At 40.6% G+C, this 19,290-nt stretch overlaps 1 protein-coding gene across 3 annotated transcripts in view; it reads left to right on the top strand.

The window, feature by feature from the left end:
- waca (WW domain containing adaptor with coiled-coil a) overlaps positions 1 to 18,654 on the top strand; it is a 112,082-nt gene extending 93,428 nt beyond the window's left edge. For all 3 annotated transcript variants that reach the window (XM_078537857.1, XM_078537862.1, XM_078537850.1), the window contains 3 exons: positions 8,483 to 8,660; positions 16,263 to 16,390; positions 17,200 to 18,654. In XM_078537857.1, the coding sequence (XP_078393983.1) occupies positions 8,483 to 8,660; positions 16,263 to 16,390; positions 17,200 to 17,269 (376 nt within the window). In that variant the 3' untranslated portion in view covers positions 17,270 to 18,654. The remainder of the gene's footprint in view (positions 1 to 8,482; positions 8,661 to 16,262; positions 16,391 to 17,199) is intronic.
- Positions 18,655 to 19,290: the final 636 nt, after the last annotated feature.

Below are 19,290 nucleotides of genomic sequence, written 5' to 3'. Positions count from 1 at the left end.
GTTCCAGTTATGCTTGTCTCTTTATAGGGTATGGGGAACTTCCTTGTTTCAGCCCTACTCAGGCCTCTCCCCAAAACACTGCTTCAGTACATCGATGACTGTTTTGGTGCCGTTTCATGCCCTTACCTGGACCTGGAAAAATGTATCTATTTTGCTTTCAATTTCCACCCCTCTATCGCCTTCACATGGTCCATCTCTGACACTTCCCTCCCCTGACCTCTCTGCCTCTATTTCTGGTAGTAGATTGTCTACCAATATTCATTACAAGCCCACCGACTCCCACAGCTACCTCGACTACAGCTCCTCACGCCCTGCTCCTTGTGAGAACTCCATCCCATTCTCTCAGTTCCCTCGCCTCCATCACATCTGTTCCGATGCTTCTGACATGTCTTCCTTCTTCTTTAACTGAGGGTCCCCCACTAGCTGTGGTTGGCAGGGCCCTCAACCACGTCCCGCGCCTCTGTCCTGACATCTTTCCCTCCCTCCCAGAAGCATGATAGGGTCCCCTTGTCCTCCCTTTCCACCCCACCAGCCTCCGCATTCAAAGGATCATCCTCTCCCAATTCTGCCAACTCCAGCATGATGCCACCACCAAACACACGTTCTCCTCACTCCCCTTGTCAGCATTCCGTAGGGACAGTTCCCTCCGGACACCCTGGTCCACTCCTCCATCACCTCTAACACCTCATCCCCTTTCCATGGCACCTTCCCATGCAATCGCAGAAGGTGCAACACCTGCCCCTTTACCTCCTCCCTCCTCACCACCCAAGTGCCCAAACACTCCTTTCAGGTGCAGCAGCGCTTCACTTGCACCTCCTTCAATTTGGTCTACTGCATTCGCTGCTCCCAATATGGCCTCCTCTACATTGAGGAGACCAAACGCAGACTGGGTGACTGCTTTGTGGAGCGCCTTCGGTCAGTCCGCAAGCATGACGCAGATCTTCCTGTCCCTTGCCATTTCAACACACCATCCTGCCCTCATGCCCACATATCCGCCCTTGGCCTGCTTCAATGTTCCAGTGAAGCCCAACTTCCGATTAGGCGCTTAACAGCCTTCCGAACTTAAAATTGAGTTCAACAACTTCAGACCATGAACTCTCTCCTCTATCCTCACCCCTTTTTCAATCCCCATTATGCTACATTCATTTTTATTTTTTATCCACTTATTTTTATTTGTATTCATTTATCCATGATTTTATCCCCATTTTTATGTCTCCTCCTGTCACATTTTCTATCCTTTTTTTCACCACCATAGGCCCCCCACCCCATCCGTTACTTGTTCCATATTGTTCTTTCACACAATGTTACCCTTGTTCTGCCATTATCACATTCTGCTTTCTTACCTTTACGCCACTATCGGCACCTTTTTTAGCCCTTACCACTACCACTAACACTCCTTTTGTCCCTTAGTCCATGACATCTTTGTCAATCTTTCCTTTGTCCCCACCTATGGCTGGCCTTCTATCTGGCTGCACTTGCTCCACCTCGCTTAAACAATATAAATTTAATCAATTTTCCACTTCTCTTCTTCTCTGAATAAGGGTCATACGGACTCGAAACGTTAACTCATTTTCTCCACAGATGCTGCTAGACCTGCTGAGTTTTCCCAGCATTTTCTGTTATTATTACATGGCATATTGCCATCTGCTGGTAAATGAAAGGGGGTAAATTTGAATTGTAAGCAGAATTTCATTTTGGAGAAATGCTTCCATGAGCTTACTAATCTCTCATAAAGAAGTTGTAAGCGTATCAGTGGCAGTGGAAGTTGATGTTCCCTGGCAGTAGACTTGAGAAAAATTTTATGCTGCGTAACATACCCTGTAACATCTGTAACTATTTGACTTAATCCTGGGTCCATACCTGCACAGTAACTCCAGTGCACAAAATCTTAGCCAGATTCATGCTTTTTTCCCCAAAAATATACTTTATTTATCAAATATTTAAAAGATCATGCCAAAATATTTCAAATCTGACATTATTGAAAGTGCAATAATATTTAACTTTTCTCCATAGAGCACGTTACACTCTTTGGCGTCTCAATACAATTGCATTTACTAAATTCTTCTTTTCCAGAAGGCATCTGATAAAGTGCCACATAAAGGTTATTGCGGAAAATGAAAGCTCGTGGTATGGGGGTGACATATTGGCACGGATAGAAGATTGGCTAGCTAACAGGAAGCAGAGAGTAGGCATAAATGCGTCTTTTCAGGTTGGCAAGATGTAAAGAGTGGCGTGCCACAGGGATCAATGCTGGGATCTCAACTCTTTGCAATTTATATAAATGACTTGGATGAAAGGATTGAAGGGATGGTTGCCAAATTTGCTGATGACACAAAGATAGGTTGGGAAGTTAGTTGTGAAGGGGACATAAGGAGGCTACAAACAGATGTAGATAGGTTAAATGAGTGGGCAAAGATCTGGCAGTTGGAGTATAATGTGGGAAAATGTGAAATTGTCCATTTTGGCAGGAAGAATAAAAGAGAAGCATAGTATCTAAAAGGTGAGAGACTGCAGAGCTCTGAGGTGCAGAGGGATCTGGGTGTCCAGTTCATGAATCTCAAAAGGCTACCATGCAAGTCCAACATGTAATTAGGAAAGCTAATAGAATGTTATAATTTATTGCAAGGGGAAGTTATGCTTCAGTTGTACAGGGCACTGGTGAGACCACATTTGGAGCACTGTGTATAGTATTGTTCACCTTATTTCAGGAAGGATGTAAATGTGCCGGAAGCAGTTCAGAGAAGGTTTATGAGACTAATTCCTGGAATGGGTGGGTTGTTTTATGAGGAAAGGTTGGACAGATTAGGCTTGTATCCGCTTGAGTTTAGAAGAGTAAGAGGCAAATTGATTTAAACATAAAACCCTGAGGGTTTTTGACAGGATTTTTTTTAATAGTCATTCACGGGATGTTGGCTTTGCTGGCTGGGCCAGCATTTGTTGCCCTTGAGAAGGTGGTGGTGAGATGCCTCCTTGAACCGCTGCAGTCCATGTGGTGTAGGCAGACCCACAGTGCTGTTAGGGAGGGAGTTCCAGTATTTTGACCCAGTGACAGTGAAGGAATGGTGATACATTTCCAAGTCAGGATGATGAGTCAAAAATAAAAACAAAAAACTACGGATGCTGGAAATCCAAAACAAAAACGGAAATACCTGGAAAAACTCAGCAGGTCTGGCAGCATCAGCGGAGAAGAACAAAGTTGACGTTTCGAGTCCCCATGACCCATGAGTGACTTGGAGGGGAATTTCCAGGTGGTGGTGTTCCCATGTGTCTGCTGCCCTTGTACACCCTATTGCTGTTGTGCGTTGGTGGTGGAGGGAGTGAATGGCACCACATCCACAAACAATCAAGCAGGCTGCTTTGTCCTGGTCAGTGTCAAGTTCCTTGAGTGTTGTGGGAGCTGTGGAGGATGGATGTGGAGAGGATGTTTCCTCTGTGGCATAATCTTGAACTAGGGGTCTCTGTTTTAAAAATAATGGGTCGCCCATTTAAAACAGATGAGGCGAAATTTTTTCACTGAGGCTCATGAGCCTTTGGAACTCTTACTGAAACGGTGGTGAAAGCAGAGCATTTGAATGTTTTTAAGGCAAAGGTGGATAGATTCTTGGAAAGCAAGTGGGTGATAGGCTATCAGCGGTCAACGGGATGCACTTTTTAGGTGACTATCAGGTCAGCCATGACCTTATTAAATGGCGGAGCAGGCTTGAGGGGCTGAATGGCCTACTCCCCCTTGTTCGTATGTATGTAAATACATTCAATGACAAGCATACAGACTGAGGGGTTCTACACAGTTCCTCGCCTCTTGCACTATGGTGGAAAGGCCGTAGATGGTGGCCTTTCCCCACATCTCCTTTGTAGTGGTGGTCCCAAACTTTTGTCTGTCCCTCAGCACATAGTCTTGGACCTTGCAATGTGAAAGTTTGCAACACTCTGCCATGGGCAACTCTTTGCACTGAATGACCAACAAGTTTTTGGCAGACCAAAATGCATCTTTCACAGTGCTGATGACCCTCCAGAGCGGTTAATATTTGTCTGTGTGTGTCCCTGGGAAGCAGTCTGTAGAACACAGAATCTTGTGTTATGGAGCTGCATAAAATGAACCTCGACCAAAATCATTGCATCTCTTTCCAAACCTGCTTTGCAAAGACACATTCCAGAAGGAGATGTGTGACAGTCTCTTCCCCACCGCAGATGTTTTGAGGGCAGTGTGTGGTGGTGCAGAGACTTCGGGCGTGCTGGAAGGATCTGATGGGGAATGCCCCTCACGCCACTATCAAGTTACATGCTCTCTTTCTCATTGTACAAACAGTACCCGGAACGATAATGGTTTTCCTACTCAGAAACCTTTTACTTTCTTAATTTTGGTCACATTTCGTTAGTATTTGTAATTTAAATGTCTCCTAGAAAGAAGTAATGTTTCACCATCATGATTTGTTGATGAACCATTCAAATCGTTCTACTTTGGGTTGGAATCTTCACTGTACAGAATCAAGAATGGCTTGACAGTATTGCTGATGACCAAATATTTAGTAAAGCTGTCAGACTGGACTTGCATCAAGTATTTAAGGAGTAACCCACTCAATCTCAAAAACTTGCCAGTCCATAGTAGCATTTGTAAGACGAACCATCTTAGGGTCTTTGTGAAGACAAAACCTTGTCTTCACAGTAAACACTCTCCGTTGTGTAGGATGGCACCAATAGGATTAATATTTCCAACCAGTTTAAATATTTTTCCATCTTTGTTTCTGTGTACGGAATCAAGGCAAGGTGTAAAATATTTATGTCCCTTATTTGCTTTCAACTACTTCAGGAACAGACTGGGCTGGTCACAATAAAAATACAAGTTTCTTTTAAGGTATTGAAATGTCTTTGAGGCTGAGATCTCAGCCATTTGATTCCCATTCTTTTAAGTATAAAAGGGCATATTCTTAAGAGTGAAGCCTTGATTTGTTCTCGCGTTTGAAAAACATTAACGCTTCATTTTTGTTGGCCTCTTTTGGAACAAAGAAATTTGACTGTATATTTTACCGTAAGCCACTTTTTGGTCTCACATTTGTTCCTTGTTTTTTTTTATCAAAGCCTATGTTTTCATGGCAGCATGACACCTGCCAAAATTCAAGAATTTTTTTTGCTTGGTACAAAGATGGTGCATCTAATCTGCCTCGCTGGGTGTTTTACAAGCTTGACAATTTTGAGAACCTTGGTGCAGTATTTGATCCCAAAATGAACGTCTCATTTATCCATACCATGTTCAAGACTACCTTTCTCCAGCTCCATAACATTCCCAGTTTGCACTCTGAATCTGCTGCTGAAATCCTGAACCATACCTTGACTATTTTTAAAAAAAACTCTGGCTGGCCTTCCATCCTCCATTATCTTGAGCTCAACCAAAATTCTGCTACCCACACCTCAACTTGCACTGAATCCTATTCACTCATCACCCCTGTGCTTGCTGGCCTACACTGACCCCATGTCAAAATTCTCATCCTTGTTTCAAATTCCTCCATGGCCGTTGGTATATTAAAAGAATTCTAGCCGTACCCAATTCCTGAACAATGATTCACATTTCCAGCAATGAAGCTGGAGGTATGTGTGTGTTGAGTGGAAATAGAACTCTGTCAGATATTTGGATCAGAGAAACTCGGCAAGCACCATATTTTAGTGTAGATGCAGAGTTATGCATTATCGTTAGCATTTTAAATGTAAGCCCTTTGAGACTTGGCTTCTGCTTGATTCTTTTCCATGTCTAATGTCCCTATTGATGATCAAAGTTAGTGCGCTGACCTGAGCTATGTGCCAAGTTCTGGCAGGTGTGTGTGTGTGTACGCATGTCCATGAATCTGTATTTTTGTACTTGGTTATGTGCATTAAATTCTTGCTTGGGCTAATGATATTTTCAATATGTAAAGATAACCGCATTGAATGTCAGTATTGTGAAAGTTGTTAAAACAACAGTATTTTGTCATGGCAGGCGGATGGTAAATGCCAAGCTGCCCAAATCCCAGAGAAACTTAAAGCAGCTGCCACAACTATTTGCAATTCATACTTATTTTGAGGTGCAAGCTTTGAATTCAGTGAAAAGAATGCCCCCAAGTCTTATAGCTTTCTTACAATACTAGATTAAACCTTTATTAATAGAAGAAATGATTTTAAGCACATACATAGATCTACAAATTACTGCTATGATAACTTCTAAATCCCCTAATTAATCTAACCCCCAGTTACACCTCCATTAAGGCAACAGTAAGACACAGATTTTAAAAGACCCAGGCAAAGAAACATACAATACCCTGAACAGTTGAATTCAAAGTGAGTTTTTATCAGCTTCTGTTCCTTGTAGACAGCAGCTTGTGGCTTAGGTGCTGGAGTCTTTCCACACTTGTGTTGGATCTTAGAATTCCTGCCCTTATACACAGCCTTCTCTCCTTTATACATATTTTCCCCATTGAATCCAAATCCCTATTGTTTCACTGTGTCTTTGGACTTTACCTCCCTAGTAATAAAAATCTATCACAGAACCAATTTTACCAGTAATCTTTGGGATAAATAAACACAGTTTCTTAACTTCTCTGGCTCGGTGTAACATTTCATCCCCTCTTTTGAATTCAAGCTTGTCTGGTTTGTTTAAAAATGCAAATGCTCCCTTCACACCTCACACTCTAAAACTTCCCCCATGTTTACCTGTTTAACATTTTAAACCTACCTTATCTTATATATGAAAGCCTTCAGACCAGCTGCCTTTAATTCAATTAAGTCACTCATGCGTGCACACACACATACATGCATAGACACAGACCCCATTACAATCCATTCCAATAACTTTATGAAAATTATTATATCTTCCTGGCACTTTTAAATCTAAGTTTTTTTTTAAATTCTTCAGTGGATTCTTAACTACAGCTACCCCAATAGTGACAACATGCTGGCAAACTAGACAGTTTTATGCACTGTCTTGTTTAATACTGAGCTAGAAGATGCCAGCTTTGATTGCTGTAATGTGCTTAGTTAATTAATTTCAGACAGGATGACATTTATAATGCTACAGTTGTTTGGTGTGTCTGGGTACTTTGATGTACTTACTCACATTGAGGATTAATGAGTAATATTTTACTGCAAATTAAGCATCAAGTGGCTTCAACCTTTATGATTAGCTATTTGGCATATGTTCACTTTGCATTAAATGTTGCTTACTAATTTGGGTTTTGTGCCAGTAATTGGAACTAAAATTTGTGAAATGTGAATTTTTTATTCATAAAGTGTTTGCAAATGCAGATAGAGGGGTTAATTCAAGTTTGAAGAAGTATAGTGCTATATTCAAAGTTGTATTGCAGAAGTAATTGAGAGAAAAGTTGATTCACATTTGCGCCCAGAGATGGTGGTAGCAGTTCGGAGTTTTTAAAGGCATGCATGAACAGAACCGGACACTTCATTTAAAAAGATACAAAATAAATAATACAGCAATTGGCAGGGAGAGAAAGCCAGGTATTAAGTGGCCTATAAAAAGTGGGTTTCGGGGGTGTTGTGGGGGTGGAATGGAATCCCTGAGCAATTGGATGAAGTCTTTAAAATAAAATTTTCGAGTCATGAGGACTCAACGTCAACTCTTTTCTTCTCCGCCGATGCTGCCAGACCTGCTGAGTTTTTCCAGGTAATTTTGTTTTTGTTTTGGATTTCCAGCATCCGCAGTAGTTTTTTGTTTTTATCTTTAAAATAAAACTCTGGCTGCTTGAAAATTCATGTTAGTTGACTTGAAAGTATATGAACCAGATTTCACCTTGTAGGATATCTTATCAGAAACCAATACTTGTATTTATATGGCACTTTCACAATCTCAGCATCCCAAAATACATTACAGCAAGGTAAGTACAGTTATGAGATGTCATCCGTATTGTACTGTAGAAAACACAGCAGCCAGTTTGCTCATGGAAAGGCCCCACAACAGCAATGTGTTAATGAGCATATAATTTGTTTTTTGTGTTGAAGGATAAACATTAGCTGACAACAGGAAGAACTTCCCTTGATGATCTTTGAAATTGTGCTATTGGATCTTTTGCACCACCTAAGCAGATGGATGGGGCCACGGTTTAATACCTCATCCCAAAAGATGGCTCCTCCAGTAGTGTCGTGTACTTTCGATACTGCATTGTGTTGATGTCTCTGAATGGGAGTTGACTCTGAGGCAAATGTGCTACCGCTGAGCTGTGGCTGACATTGATATTCGATTTATATTCTCCGACAATTTTCACAATGCGTAACGTTTTCTGTTGTAGGGTGAAATTGTTCACTTCTGTTGCCATAATGTGATTTTTTTCAAGAACAAAAATTCACTTTGCTGTCAACTGAAAGTTGAATGACTAAATTTGGAAGCTGTAATTTGAGGCCCTTTGCTCCAAGGAAAATGTTTTGTCCTAATTTTAGTGATATCAAATGCACTTTTGAAAGGTCGAAAAACTGGATTGAAACATAACTATTTAAATTTTTACAGCAACCAGAGAAGTCCATCGCCAAGTCCAAATCACATTGCAAGTAACAGTGCATCTTCAGTACAGTCAGCCACGTCTGCACGTTCCTCGTGTTCATTGACGCCGACACTCGCAGCGCACTTCAATGAAAATCTTATAAAACATGTTCAAGGTTGGCCTGCTGATCATGCGGAAAAGCAAGTAAGTGCATAGCTGTTTTTGTTTTGAAATAGTTTATACAAACTTTGTTAGGGGCTGCTTCAAGGAAGTTAAAGCTTTGGAATATGTTTGGTTTGCCTTTGCTCTGTATTCTGTTGCTTCGTGAATTTTTCCCTGGTGACTTACGTTAACAGTATTTTCTCAGTATAATTTCAGTTATCTATCCAAGCTGTGGACTATCAAAATACATGGCTGTATAAAATTGGTTTGAGTTGGGCTAACAATCTTGGCTCACAACTAGTTCATTTAAAATTCATAAATTTTCATTTACACAAGATAATATGCATAGGTTTGCTCATGTTTTATCTTGGTGCTGTGACATAATTTTTAATAGTTTAAATGGGCTTGTTTCAGCAATTATTCAGAAAGTTTATACTTAATACACTACATGTGGTAGCCCTGCAAAATTCAACTATTTTTCTGTATAGTGGTTGCTGAATTGGAGTGAGTGGTATTATCATTACCCTTAAGCAAAACATTCTTGACAGTCGCATAACCCTTTCAATTCCGGTCAGCATTAGGCAAGTGAGAAACAATTAGTGCAGTACAACTGTTATGCTGCCCTCTGCATGTGTAATTTATAAAACTTGAAAATCCTCTGCAGCTGATCAAACTATCCACCTGACATTTGTATTAAATGAAAGATAAGTTTAATTGCCAAGACAATTAATAATTTTAAATCTTGGCTTGATAGATTTTTCTAGCCCTTGGAATTAAAGGATATGGAGCCACGGCAGGAGGGTGGAGTTAGGATACAAATCAGCCATGATTTCATTGAATGGCAGGACAAGCTTGAGGGTTGAATGGCCTACCCTTGACATCAGCATTTGACTGAGTACGGTATCAAGGAGCCCAAGCAAAACTGGAGTCAATGGGAATCGGGGAAAACTCTCTACTGGTTGGAGTCTTGTTTAGTACAAAGGAAGATGGTTGAAGTTGTTGGAGGTTAATCATCTCACTTTCAGGACATCACTGCAGGAGTTCCTCAGGGTAGTGTCCTCGGCCCAACCATCTTCAGCTGCTCCATCATGAGGCCAGAAGTGAGGATGTTCGCTGATGATTGCACAATGTTCAGCACCATTTGCGGCAACTCAGATACTGTTCAAATGCAGCAAGACCTGGGCAATAGCCAGGCTTTGGCTGACAAGTGGCAAGTAACATTCGAGTCACACAAGTGCCAGGCAATAACCATCTCCAACCAGAGAGAATCTAACCATCGCCCCTTGACATTGAATGGCATTGCTATCACTGAATACCACTGACCAGAAACTGAACTGGACTAACCATATAAATCCTGTGGCTACAAGAACAGCTCAGAGGCTAGGAATCCTGTGGCGAGCAACTCACAACCTGACTCCCCAAAGCTTGCCCACCAGCTACAAGGCACAAATCAGGAGTGTGATGGAATACTCCCCACTTGCCTGGCTGAGTGCAGCTCCAACAACACTAAAGCTTGACACTATCCAGGACAAAGCAGCCCTCTTGATTGGCACCCCTTCCACAAACATTCACTCCCTCCACCACTGATGCACAGTGGCAGCAGTGTGTACCATCGACAAGATGCACTTGCAGAAACTCACCAAGGCTGCTTCGGCAGCACTTTCCAAGCCCACGACCATTACCCTCTAGAAGGACAAGGGTAGCCGATAGATGGGAACACCACCACCTGGAAGTTCCCCTCCAAGTCACTCACCATCCTGACTTAGAAATATATCGCCGTTTCTTCACTGTCGCTGGGTCAAAACCCTGGAACTTCCTTCCTAACAGCACCGTGGGGTACCTACAGCACATGGACTGCAGTGGTTCAAGAAGGCAACTCATCACCACCCTCTCAAGGGCAACTAGGGATGGGTAATAAATGCTGGTCCTGCCAGCGAAGCCCACATCACGTGAATCAATATAAAAAAAGCTTTGCATATTCTGATAGTGACTTCAATTTTATTTTTTTTACTACTATTCCATGCATTGAACTTCTGCGCTATTACTGCTAAACTGTCTGCCTCTTTCTATCCCACTCAGCTTTCCCCACATCAATATACTTTTGCCTGAACTGTTTGAACCCTTCCCTCCATTTGTTAGCTTAAGAACAGTTTTCTCTGACCATATTTGCCTATGTTTATACGCTGTATCCCTTCATGTCATACTCTGATTACTATTACCTGTACAGCTATTCCTGCACTATTGTTTTGTCCTTTTCTTGAACTTCCCAAATCTCTCCTCATGTGAACCCCCCCCCCCACCTCCCCTGCTCCACCTCCCACTATTTATTTTGAAACCCTCTGTACCGCCCTACTTCTACAACTCGCCAGGACAATGGTCCCAGTGCAGTTCAGGTGAAGGGTGAAGACTGTCCCAATGGTACAGCTCCCTCCTTCCCCAATACTGGTGCCATGAATTGCAACCCATTTCTCCCACACCAATCTTTGAGCCACACGTTCAACTTTCTGATCTTATTTACCCTATTCCTATTTGTTTGTGGCTTGGTTGTAATCCAGAGACATTTAATTTGTAGTTCTGCTTGTTAATTTAGTGCTTAGCTGCTCATATTCCGTCTGCAGAACCTCTTTCTTAGTTATGCCTATGTTGTTAGCACCCATGTGCACTACGACAACTGGATACCCTTGCATTTGGCAGGGAACACAGCCTTTGGGACTTCCACAGTATCAAAGAACAGTATCAAACCCCCTAACTATACTGTTCCCTACTACACTACATTCCTTTTTACTCCCCCCACTTGAAAGGCTCCCTGCACCATGGTGCTGTGCTCAGTTTCTCATCCATCCTGCAGTCCCTGCTCTTGCCTACACAAATTGCTAGAACCTCAGACTTGTTGGACAATTGCAGAGACTGAGGCTCCTCCATCGCTACCTTCTGGGTTCCCATACCTATCTCACCATTTCTCTGACCACTGACCAAATCTGAAGTACCTAGCCTTGTGTGTGACTGCCTCCTGGCACACAGTTTCCAGGTAACTTCCCCCTCCTGATACATCAGTGTCTAAAGTTCTGACTCCAGTTCATCAACTTAGATCCACCATTTCAGGAGCTGCAGAATGTGTTTGCTGTGGATCACACTGGGATCCATCAGCGCTCTCATGTTACAACTGCACCACATCACCTGCCTTGCCATCTTTATTGTGTTTTATTTAAGTAATTAGGTTTCAGGTTTAGAAATATCACTCAACTGTTGTCTGTAGTTATATTGAGCAGCTTAACTAGTCAAGCTATAAATTTAATACAAAACTTATGTCTCCCCAGTTCCAGCTTAAACTGCTGCCCGCGTTCAGAGGGATAAAATTTTAAAACTCACCATCCATCTAACTAATGCCTTTGAACACTCACCAGCTTCTGGTGGCTGAAAGCAAATATGCCAAAAGCAGCTCCTCCTTTCCCCTTCGCATCAAATTCTCAAGATCACATTCGTCCCTCATTGCACGCAATCCTTGTCACCTCCGCTCTCTGTTCCTACTTCACACTTTTGGCTGAAATCTTGGAAACACTTCAGCCTAGTCACTTGGGCTCATGCATGCTCCATCATGGGGATAGAGAGCTTCAGCTGTTAATTGTCTGGTTGTCAAGAGCTTTGCTCTGTAACCTGCTACCAGTGGTGTCTCACATACAGGCAGTCCTTTGTACTATCTTCCGTAGCTCCTTACCTTATGTCTGATGTTGCTCCTGGAAAACACTCCATACCCTGTATTGAGCCAGGGCATATTTATTGGCTTGCCGGTGATCAACTGTAGGACTGAGGTTACATATTCAACTTTCAGATATAGTTCTGCTCTCAGCCTACAGCATCTTGACAATTTTAGTAAGATACTACGGAATGGGATAATGCTTAAATGCAAAGAATAAATATGCATCAGATGTAATTTTGGGAATGGAGATTGTTTCAAGGCAATGATCAAGAACCATGAAATGTGGGAAAGAAATGGAATTTGGTGATTTTGGATTTAGCAAGTTACTGGTTATAGATGTAGGTTATCATATTTGAAGGTTTCTCTTCTTGTAACTGGCATTACTTGAAAGTTATGTCATACTTAGCTCACAGGCGGAGCTCATGTTTGGGTGGACAATTTTTCTTTGTGCGTAAGATTTTATGCTGAACAAATCTTTCAGTAAGGTGTTGAGAGGATAGAAGGAAGAAGTTAGAAGAAATAGTGGAGAAGGATTTGGCAGAGAGGTATAGGTACATCTGTTCATGCAGGAAAGTGATTTGAAATATTTATTTGTGGAATTCAGACAATTTAAAGTATAAAGAATGACATTCAGTTAAAGGTAGAATTTTTAACAAAAATGCAGCCTGGTTTTGTCATGTAACAGAACTTTGTACTGCTTCGAAGCTGATTTTGTGTTTGTTAACTATGAAATATTTTGATTTGTTGACCTTCCATTAAGCATATGCAGCCTGTGAAATAGTTTTAACATTTCTTAACTCTTGGAATAGTAAAACTCATATGAGCCTTTGCTGTTGGCTTAGTAAATTTATCTGTTGAGTGTAAAATAGAAATGACAATAACTGGACGCTGGTGACTGAAGGCAGGGAAGAGAGCAACTGAGGAATTTAGGAAGAGTTTTCAATTGTGAGACAGAGACAGGCCCAGTGTGGAGGTGGAGAAAATGCAATTTATGGGGTTGGGGATTGTGAGGAGAAGGGGATTGTAGTAATGGAGACTGGAGCTGACTTGCATGCACACATTTCATTCGCAGTTGGGGGAATGAGCTTCAGGTAGAGGCAAGCAATGTCGCAGAGATCAGAATAGGTATTTAGGGAGGCTAGACAGTGAAATTTGAAACTGAACTACCATGTTGGACTTTATGGCTGCACAGTGTGGAGACAATCAAGAAATCCTAGAAGTGAGGGAAACATTTTGTATTATATGTTTGTTACTGACAGGGCTACTGCAGAGAACAACTTACAATCCGAGAGTGGAGCTTAACTCATTTACTTACCATGGGGAAGGCTACAAATTTCTGAATCTAATTGGAATCCTGTTCCTGGCTTTCGAGATTGTATTTTGGATGCTTTTTAGAACTAAACTTTAATCCTGCATCAAATTAACTGCGTAAATACTCACATTCGGGGTTAACTCTCTTCTTGTCTGTGTGAAAGAATGTACGGAATGCAACTCTGATTTCTATTGAAGTTGTGAAAATGGCAGAGAATCCTACAGCAAGCTACAGGTCATTCAACCCAACTGGTTCATGTCAGTGCTTACGCATCACACAAGGCAACGCCACTCAATTACCTCTTCCCATCTTGCCACTATAGCCCTTACTTCCCACTTATCATGTGCGACAAGTCACCCCCAAAATATGTTGACTCCATCTGCTTCAACCAATCCATGTGAGTTTACATTCTCACTATTCACTGCAAGGAGTAACAGTTTCTCCACATACACTCTATCGAGTCATTCATAATTTTAAAGGTTTATCAGGTCTTCACTTTGATTTTTCAAGCTCGGGCCCCAGCCTGCCTGATGGTTGCATCCTCTCAAATTCTGGTACTGTAACATCCATAGATCTTTTTTGCTCTTGCTGCAATGATTTAGTATGCCCTTTTGTACTATAGAGACCAGCAAAGTACTTGGAAGTATTTTCTTGCCAAGGTTTTATCTGGGTTTAACATGACTTCTCTGCTTTTGCATTCTTTTCGTCTAGAAAATAATTATAGATGCAGATGTAAGTCTTTTTAAATTACATTGCATTTTTCATCTTGCTCCTTTGAGGATTTTGGGCATCTGTATTTCCAGATCTCTCTGCTTCTCTACCCCTTTTAGTTTCTTACCTTGCTTATTCTACACCAAAGTGAACCGCTTCACACTATATTGTGAAACCATCGTACAGTTCTTGGCACTATCATCTCTGGATCAGAAGGTTGAGGATTTAAGCCCCTTTTCAGGATCTGAGCACAAAAATCAATGCTGATGCTGAAGAGAGTGCTGTACATTTAGGCTTTCTAATGCCTTTCTAATGAGGTGTTAAGCTAAGGCCCTGTTTGCCCCCTCAGGTGGGCATAAATGATCCTTTGGCACTATTTTGAAGAAGAACCAGGGAATTCTCTCTGATGCCCAGGCCAATGTATATCCCTGCATCAACATCACAAAACAGATTATATGGTCATTGTCACATTGCTATTTGGGGAGGTTGCTTTGTCCAAATTGGCTGCCATGTTTCCTATTACAATAGAAACTGTACTTCACAAGTATTTGGTTGTAAAACATTTTGGGACTCCCTAGGGTCAAAAGGGCACTAAAGGAAAGCAAGTCTTTGAATTTCATTTGCTGTTTATTTGCCCATTCTGCAATTCTGTTTGCCTGCCTGTTTGGGTGCAGTCATAGTTTAGTCAATTCAGACTGATTTAAAAGAAGCATGTAGGTACATCAGTCCAGGTACAGACAAAAATGCAACTCACCCAGTAACTGAGCGAAAGGGGAAAAGACATTTTCCAACAGGTCTGATCGTAATGCTATCTCAGACTTGCTTCTGTGTGTTGTATGAGTACAGTCAGCAAATCCTCCCACCTGACAACTTTAGGGATGTACTTTCACCTCTTGGGTCCATCCTTTTTTATTGCAAAATGGATCATTTATCCTACTCAGCATAGGTATTTGGAAAAAAACCAGTAAAAGAGGAAACAGTGTTCCAGCTTTAACAGCTCTTTATTTCTAATGTTAAAACAGCATACTGCTGAATAGCAATGAAAAGCATTCCAAGTACAGAAATTAATTTCAGTGCAACAGGATTGCGGGTGAATCTTGCAAAGAAGCATGCCATTGAGCCCATCATTTCTGTGTTAGCTCTTTGAAGGAGCTATTCAATTAGTTCCACTCCCTGCTCTTTCTCCATAGCTTTGCAAATTTTTCTTTTCCAAAATACTTCGCCAATTCACTTTTGAAAGTCACTATTAATTCTGTTTTCACCATCCTTTCAGGCAATCCATTCCAGAGGATAATTCTTTGTATTAAAAAAGTGTTCTCAACTTCCCCTGATTCTTCTGCCAATTCTGTCTTAAATCTGCTTACGCTGTTTATCAACTCTCCTGCCTGTAAAATGGCTTCTATCACCATCTTGAATAAATATAATTTTGAGCACCTCCACTAAATCTTCCCATAAGCTTCTTTGCTGAAAGGAGACCAATCCAGCTTTTCCACACTTGTGTTATATGGAAAAGCTGGGATTAGTCTCCTTTGAGCAAAGAATTGGATAAAAACTTGGAAAAGGAAACATTTGCAGAGCTATGGAGAAAGCAGGGAGTGGAACAAATTGAATAGCTTTTTCAAAGAGCCCTGGAATCATTTTATTAAACCTTCTGTGCACCCTCTCCAAGATCTTGCAGTGTGTGCCCATGCCTGGTTGAGTGTATTTGTGTGCACATTTGTCTAGAGGTTTCCATGAGATATTTACTGGTTCATACACAAATAGTCAGTATTGTGAAATAATTAAATGATGGGCTAGCTCAATACAAATAAAATTTTAAGTTGAGCATATGTTAAAGTCGTTTAGAAAGTTGGACTATTTCTTCCTTTTCCTATTACTGCAGATCTTCGATACCTATTTATTTGATTTTTAATTTTATGTTTAGGCATCTCGACTGAGAGAAGAAGCACACAACATGGGAAGCATTCACATATCTGAAATTTGTACTGAGCTTAAAAATTTAAGGTCGTTGGTTCGAGTATGTGAAATCCAAGCAACTTTGCGTGAGCAAAGGTAAGCAACTCTTCTCTGCATGATTAATTTGAGCGTCATTATGCTAGAGATTCAAACTCTGTGAATGTTGCCAGTCTTTTGTGTAGCTGCCCCATGCGTACTTTGGGTCAGTGGAATAATAACAAAATAGGATGATAGATTGTGGTTTGAAGTAATTGTTAAATCTGCAACTTTCTGCAAACCGAAGTAATTTAAGGCGCTGGGTCTATTTGTGAAACGTAACCTATGTATTTTGTAGTTTGACTTCAATAGAAGGGGGAGCATGGCATAACGGTCCTGGCTGTGCAATCTCGCCTTTCTTTTTCACTGGGATTCTTCCTATCAGGCTCCTCTTCTCAACATAGCAAAGCAAAACTAAGAGGGGAGAATTTTTGACATTTGACCTGATTCTGCGTGCACGTTTTGCATGTGAACTTTAGAATAAAAATATAACCCTATCTTTATTGTTCAAGAATAAAAGCTCAATTCAAGACAAATCTTATTTTAAAGTATTAGTAAATAATGGACACTGCTGTATTGGTGGCTGAAATGTTCCCTGCTGCAAAGTTGTCTTCATTGTGCCTGTAATGGTGAGAAACGTGTATTTGTAATTCTCAATAAATAATTTAATAACTTGTTCCAAATACTTTAAATTTGACAATTTCATGCATTCAAATGAGACCTGAACCTAAATTGCCATTTGTGAGAGCAAAGAAGATAATACTTTTTAAAAATCTATCGTTTCTTTCAATTTGGCTGTATATTTTAAACTTCGGTGTTATAACATGTCAGTGTGTTAACTGTCAGTTTCTCCCTTCCCCTTTTAACAGGATACTGTTTTTGAGACAACAAATTAAAGAACTTGAAAAACTGAAGAATCAAAATTCCTTTATGGTGTGAGGACTTGTGAAGAAATTGCACATGGTTTAAAGCCAGGGACTGTAAACGTTTGCCCAGTCTTAAACTAAAATTTGAGCTGCGTTTGAGAAGGCTTTGGACCGTGGGGCTGGGCAAAGGGGTGGATTGGGAAGGGGGTATGGAGGGTTCTGATTCAGGGGAGGTAAGCGGTTGATTTGTAAACCCTTGAAATGTAGATTTCTTGTAGATGTATCCTTCACGTTGTAAATATGTTTTGTAGAGTGAAGCCATGGGAAGCCATGTGTATCAGAGCTTTGACATCTGAACTAATCAATGCTGAGGTGGCTAAATACCTAGCCTTTTACATGTTAACTTGTCTGCAAACTAGCTTTGGTAATTTTCATCATTCAGTGATACGCATTTCCTAGAATCCTGGCACCAGCCAGTGTGCATCACGGGCTGCAACAACTGGAACAGTTTGGTCAGTACACAAATTAGCATGGAGCACCTTCAGATTCCACAGACCCAGTCAGGAGCAGCTCTGCAGACAGCTTTCTTCATTGCAAGGCAATTACAATTTTTTTTCTTAAGACATTGTGGTCAAGGCACTTGGGTTCACCAACTTTTCATTCCTCTGTACAGCAGTTCATAAGTGATATGCTGTTGTATGGAAAAAAAAGTACAGGTTGTTGCAGTAGGTAAAGTACAAATTGATTTCTTGTATGCCTACCTAATTGCTGTGTATTTGCATTTGTGCCCTGTTTTAAAACAAAAAAAATGGGAGCGGAGAAAGATTGATACAGGGCATGTGTGTATTTATTAAGCGGCAGAAGCCACTCGAAGAATAGTGACAGAAGCCCAATGTTATTTGCTAACATTGTTGACGATGGAAGAAAGCCGGTCAGTCATGAAAAGATGTATGTAAATATAATAAACTTTTGTTGTTTAAAGCACTGGGTACCCTTCTTTTTATTCAGCTGATGCATATAGGAAGCTGAACTGCTCTGGCAAACCTGATTGGGAGTAATCCTTGTTGGATGCTTGTTTTTCTTTGTATAGAACTCTAGCTTTCAAGAAGAGATCATTTTGTGCAAATATGAATGACAGAAGAACTTTTTTTTTTCTTTTTGTAAGTGATTCAGTGACTAAAACAAGAATTTCAACAAGGGTTTTGGATTCCTTGCCTGTAATTGGCTTGTGCAAAGTCTTGGTTTACCTGTATTGCTATAATGACACATTTAATTTGAAGGATGTTTGTGTTGTAGCTAACTGTGCAAGTAAGGTGCTGACTGCTGTTCTTTTGCCACCACAATACGCTAGATCTGTGTAATTTGAGCACACAACCATCATTGGAAAATGATGGTGGAGCTCAGCTTTGTATATTGTTTCCTAAAGTATATAAAAAAAATAAAACTATGCTACCACTGGTTATGCTCACTTTTCTTTTATGTGTAGGTTTACCTGGGGTTTGCCACAGTTTATTAACTAAAATGTTTGCTCAGATAATTAAGAAACATGTTTTTAACCAATATTGCCTTATTAACAAAATTTACTTTTCCAGCTTTTTTTGTGCTAGTACTTCACTTTATTTTGGTTTTGAGCAGGGATTTTGATGTATGTTAGAAGAAATTTAACACTTGAAAACATTTTTATGAAGGATAGATTATTAGTTTGTAGTTTAACTAGCTGGAAGTCTTCGTTTAGTTACAAATTATGGTTGTATTAAAAGTACATATGTGCCCACTGAGGCCCCACACACTCTTATCACTTAATAGATTTTACCACTTAATTTAGTTTGAACAAAGGCAAGGATAGTAATTAGATTCTTGCTACTTTAATTGATCTACTGTTACCCAATAACTTAATAAATTGCTTCTCTTCAATGGGCATTCGGTTCTTTCCCGTCAATTTTTTGCCTGGAGCAGTCATATCCATATGTCCTTTAAAGCCTTGCAGGGAGCTGTTATTTGTGTCTTTAAACATGTAAGTTCAACTTTTTAGAAATGATTTTCAATTTTTATTCAGATAATCATTCCTTTGGAAACTGGTGTGCAAGGGAAGTT

Source organism: Cetorhinus maximus, chromosome 3 (genome assembly GCF_964194155.1).
Source record: "Cetorhinus maximus chromosome 3, sCetMax3.hap1.1, whole genome shotgun sequence".
NCBI lineage: Eukaryota > Metazoa > Chordata > Chondrichthyes > Lamniformes > Cetorhinidae > Cetorhinus > Cetorhinus maximus.
This window is presented reverse-complemented; position numbering and strand designations above follow the sequence as displayed.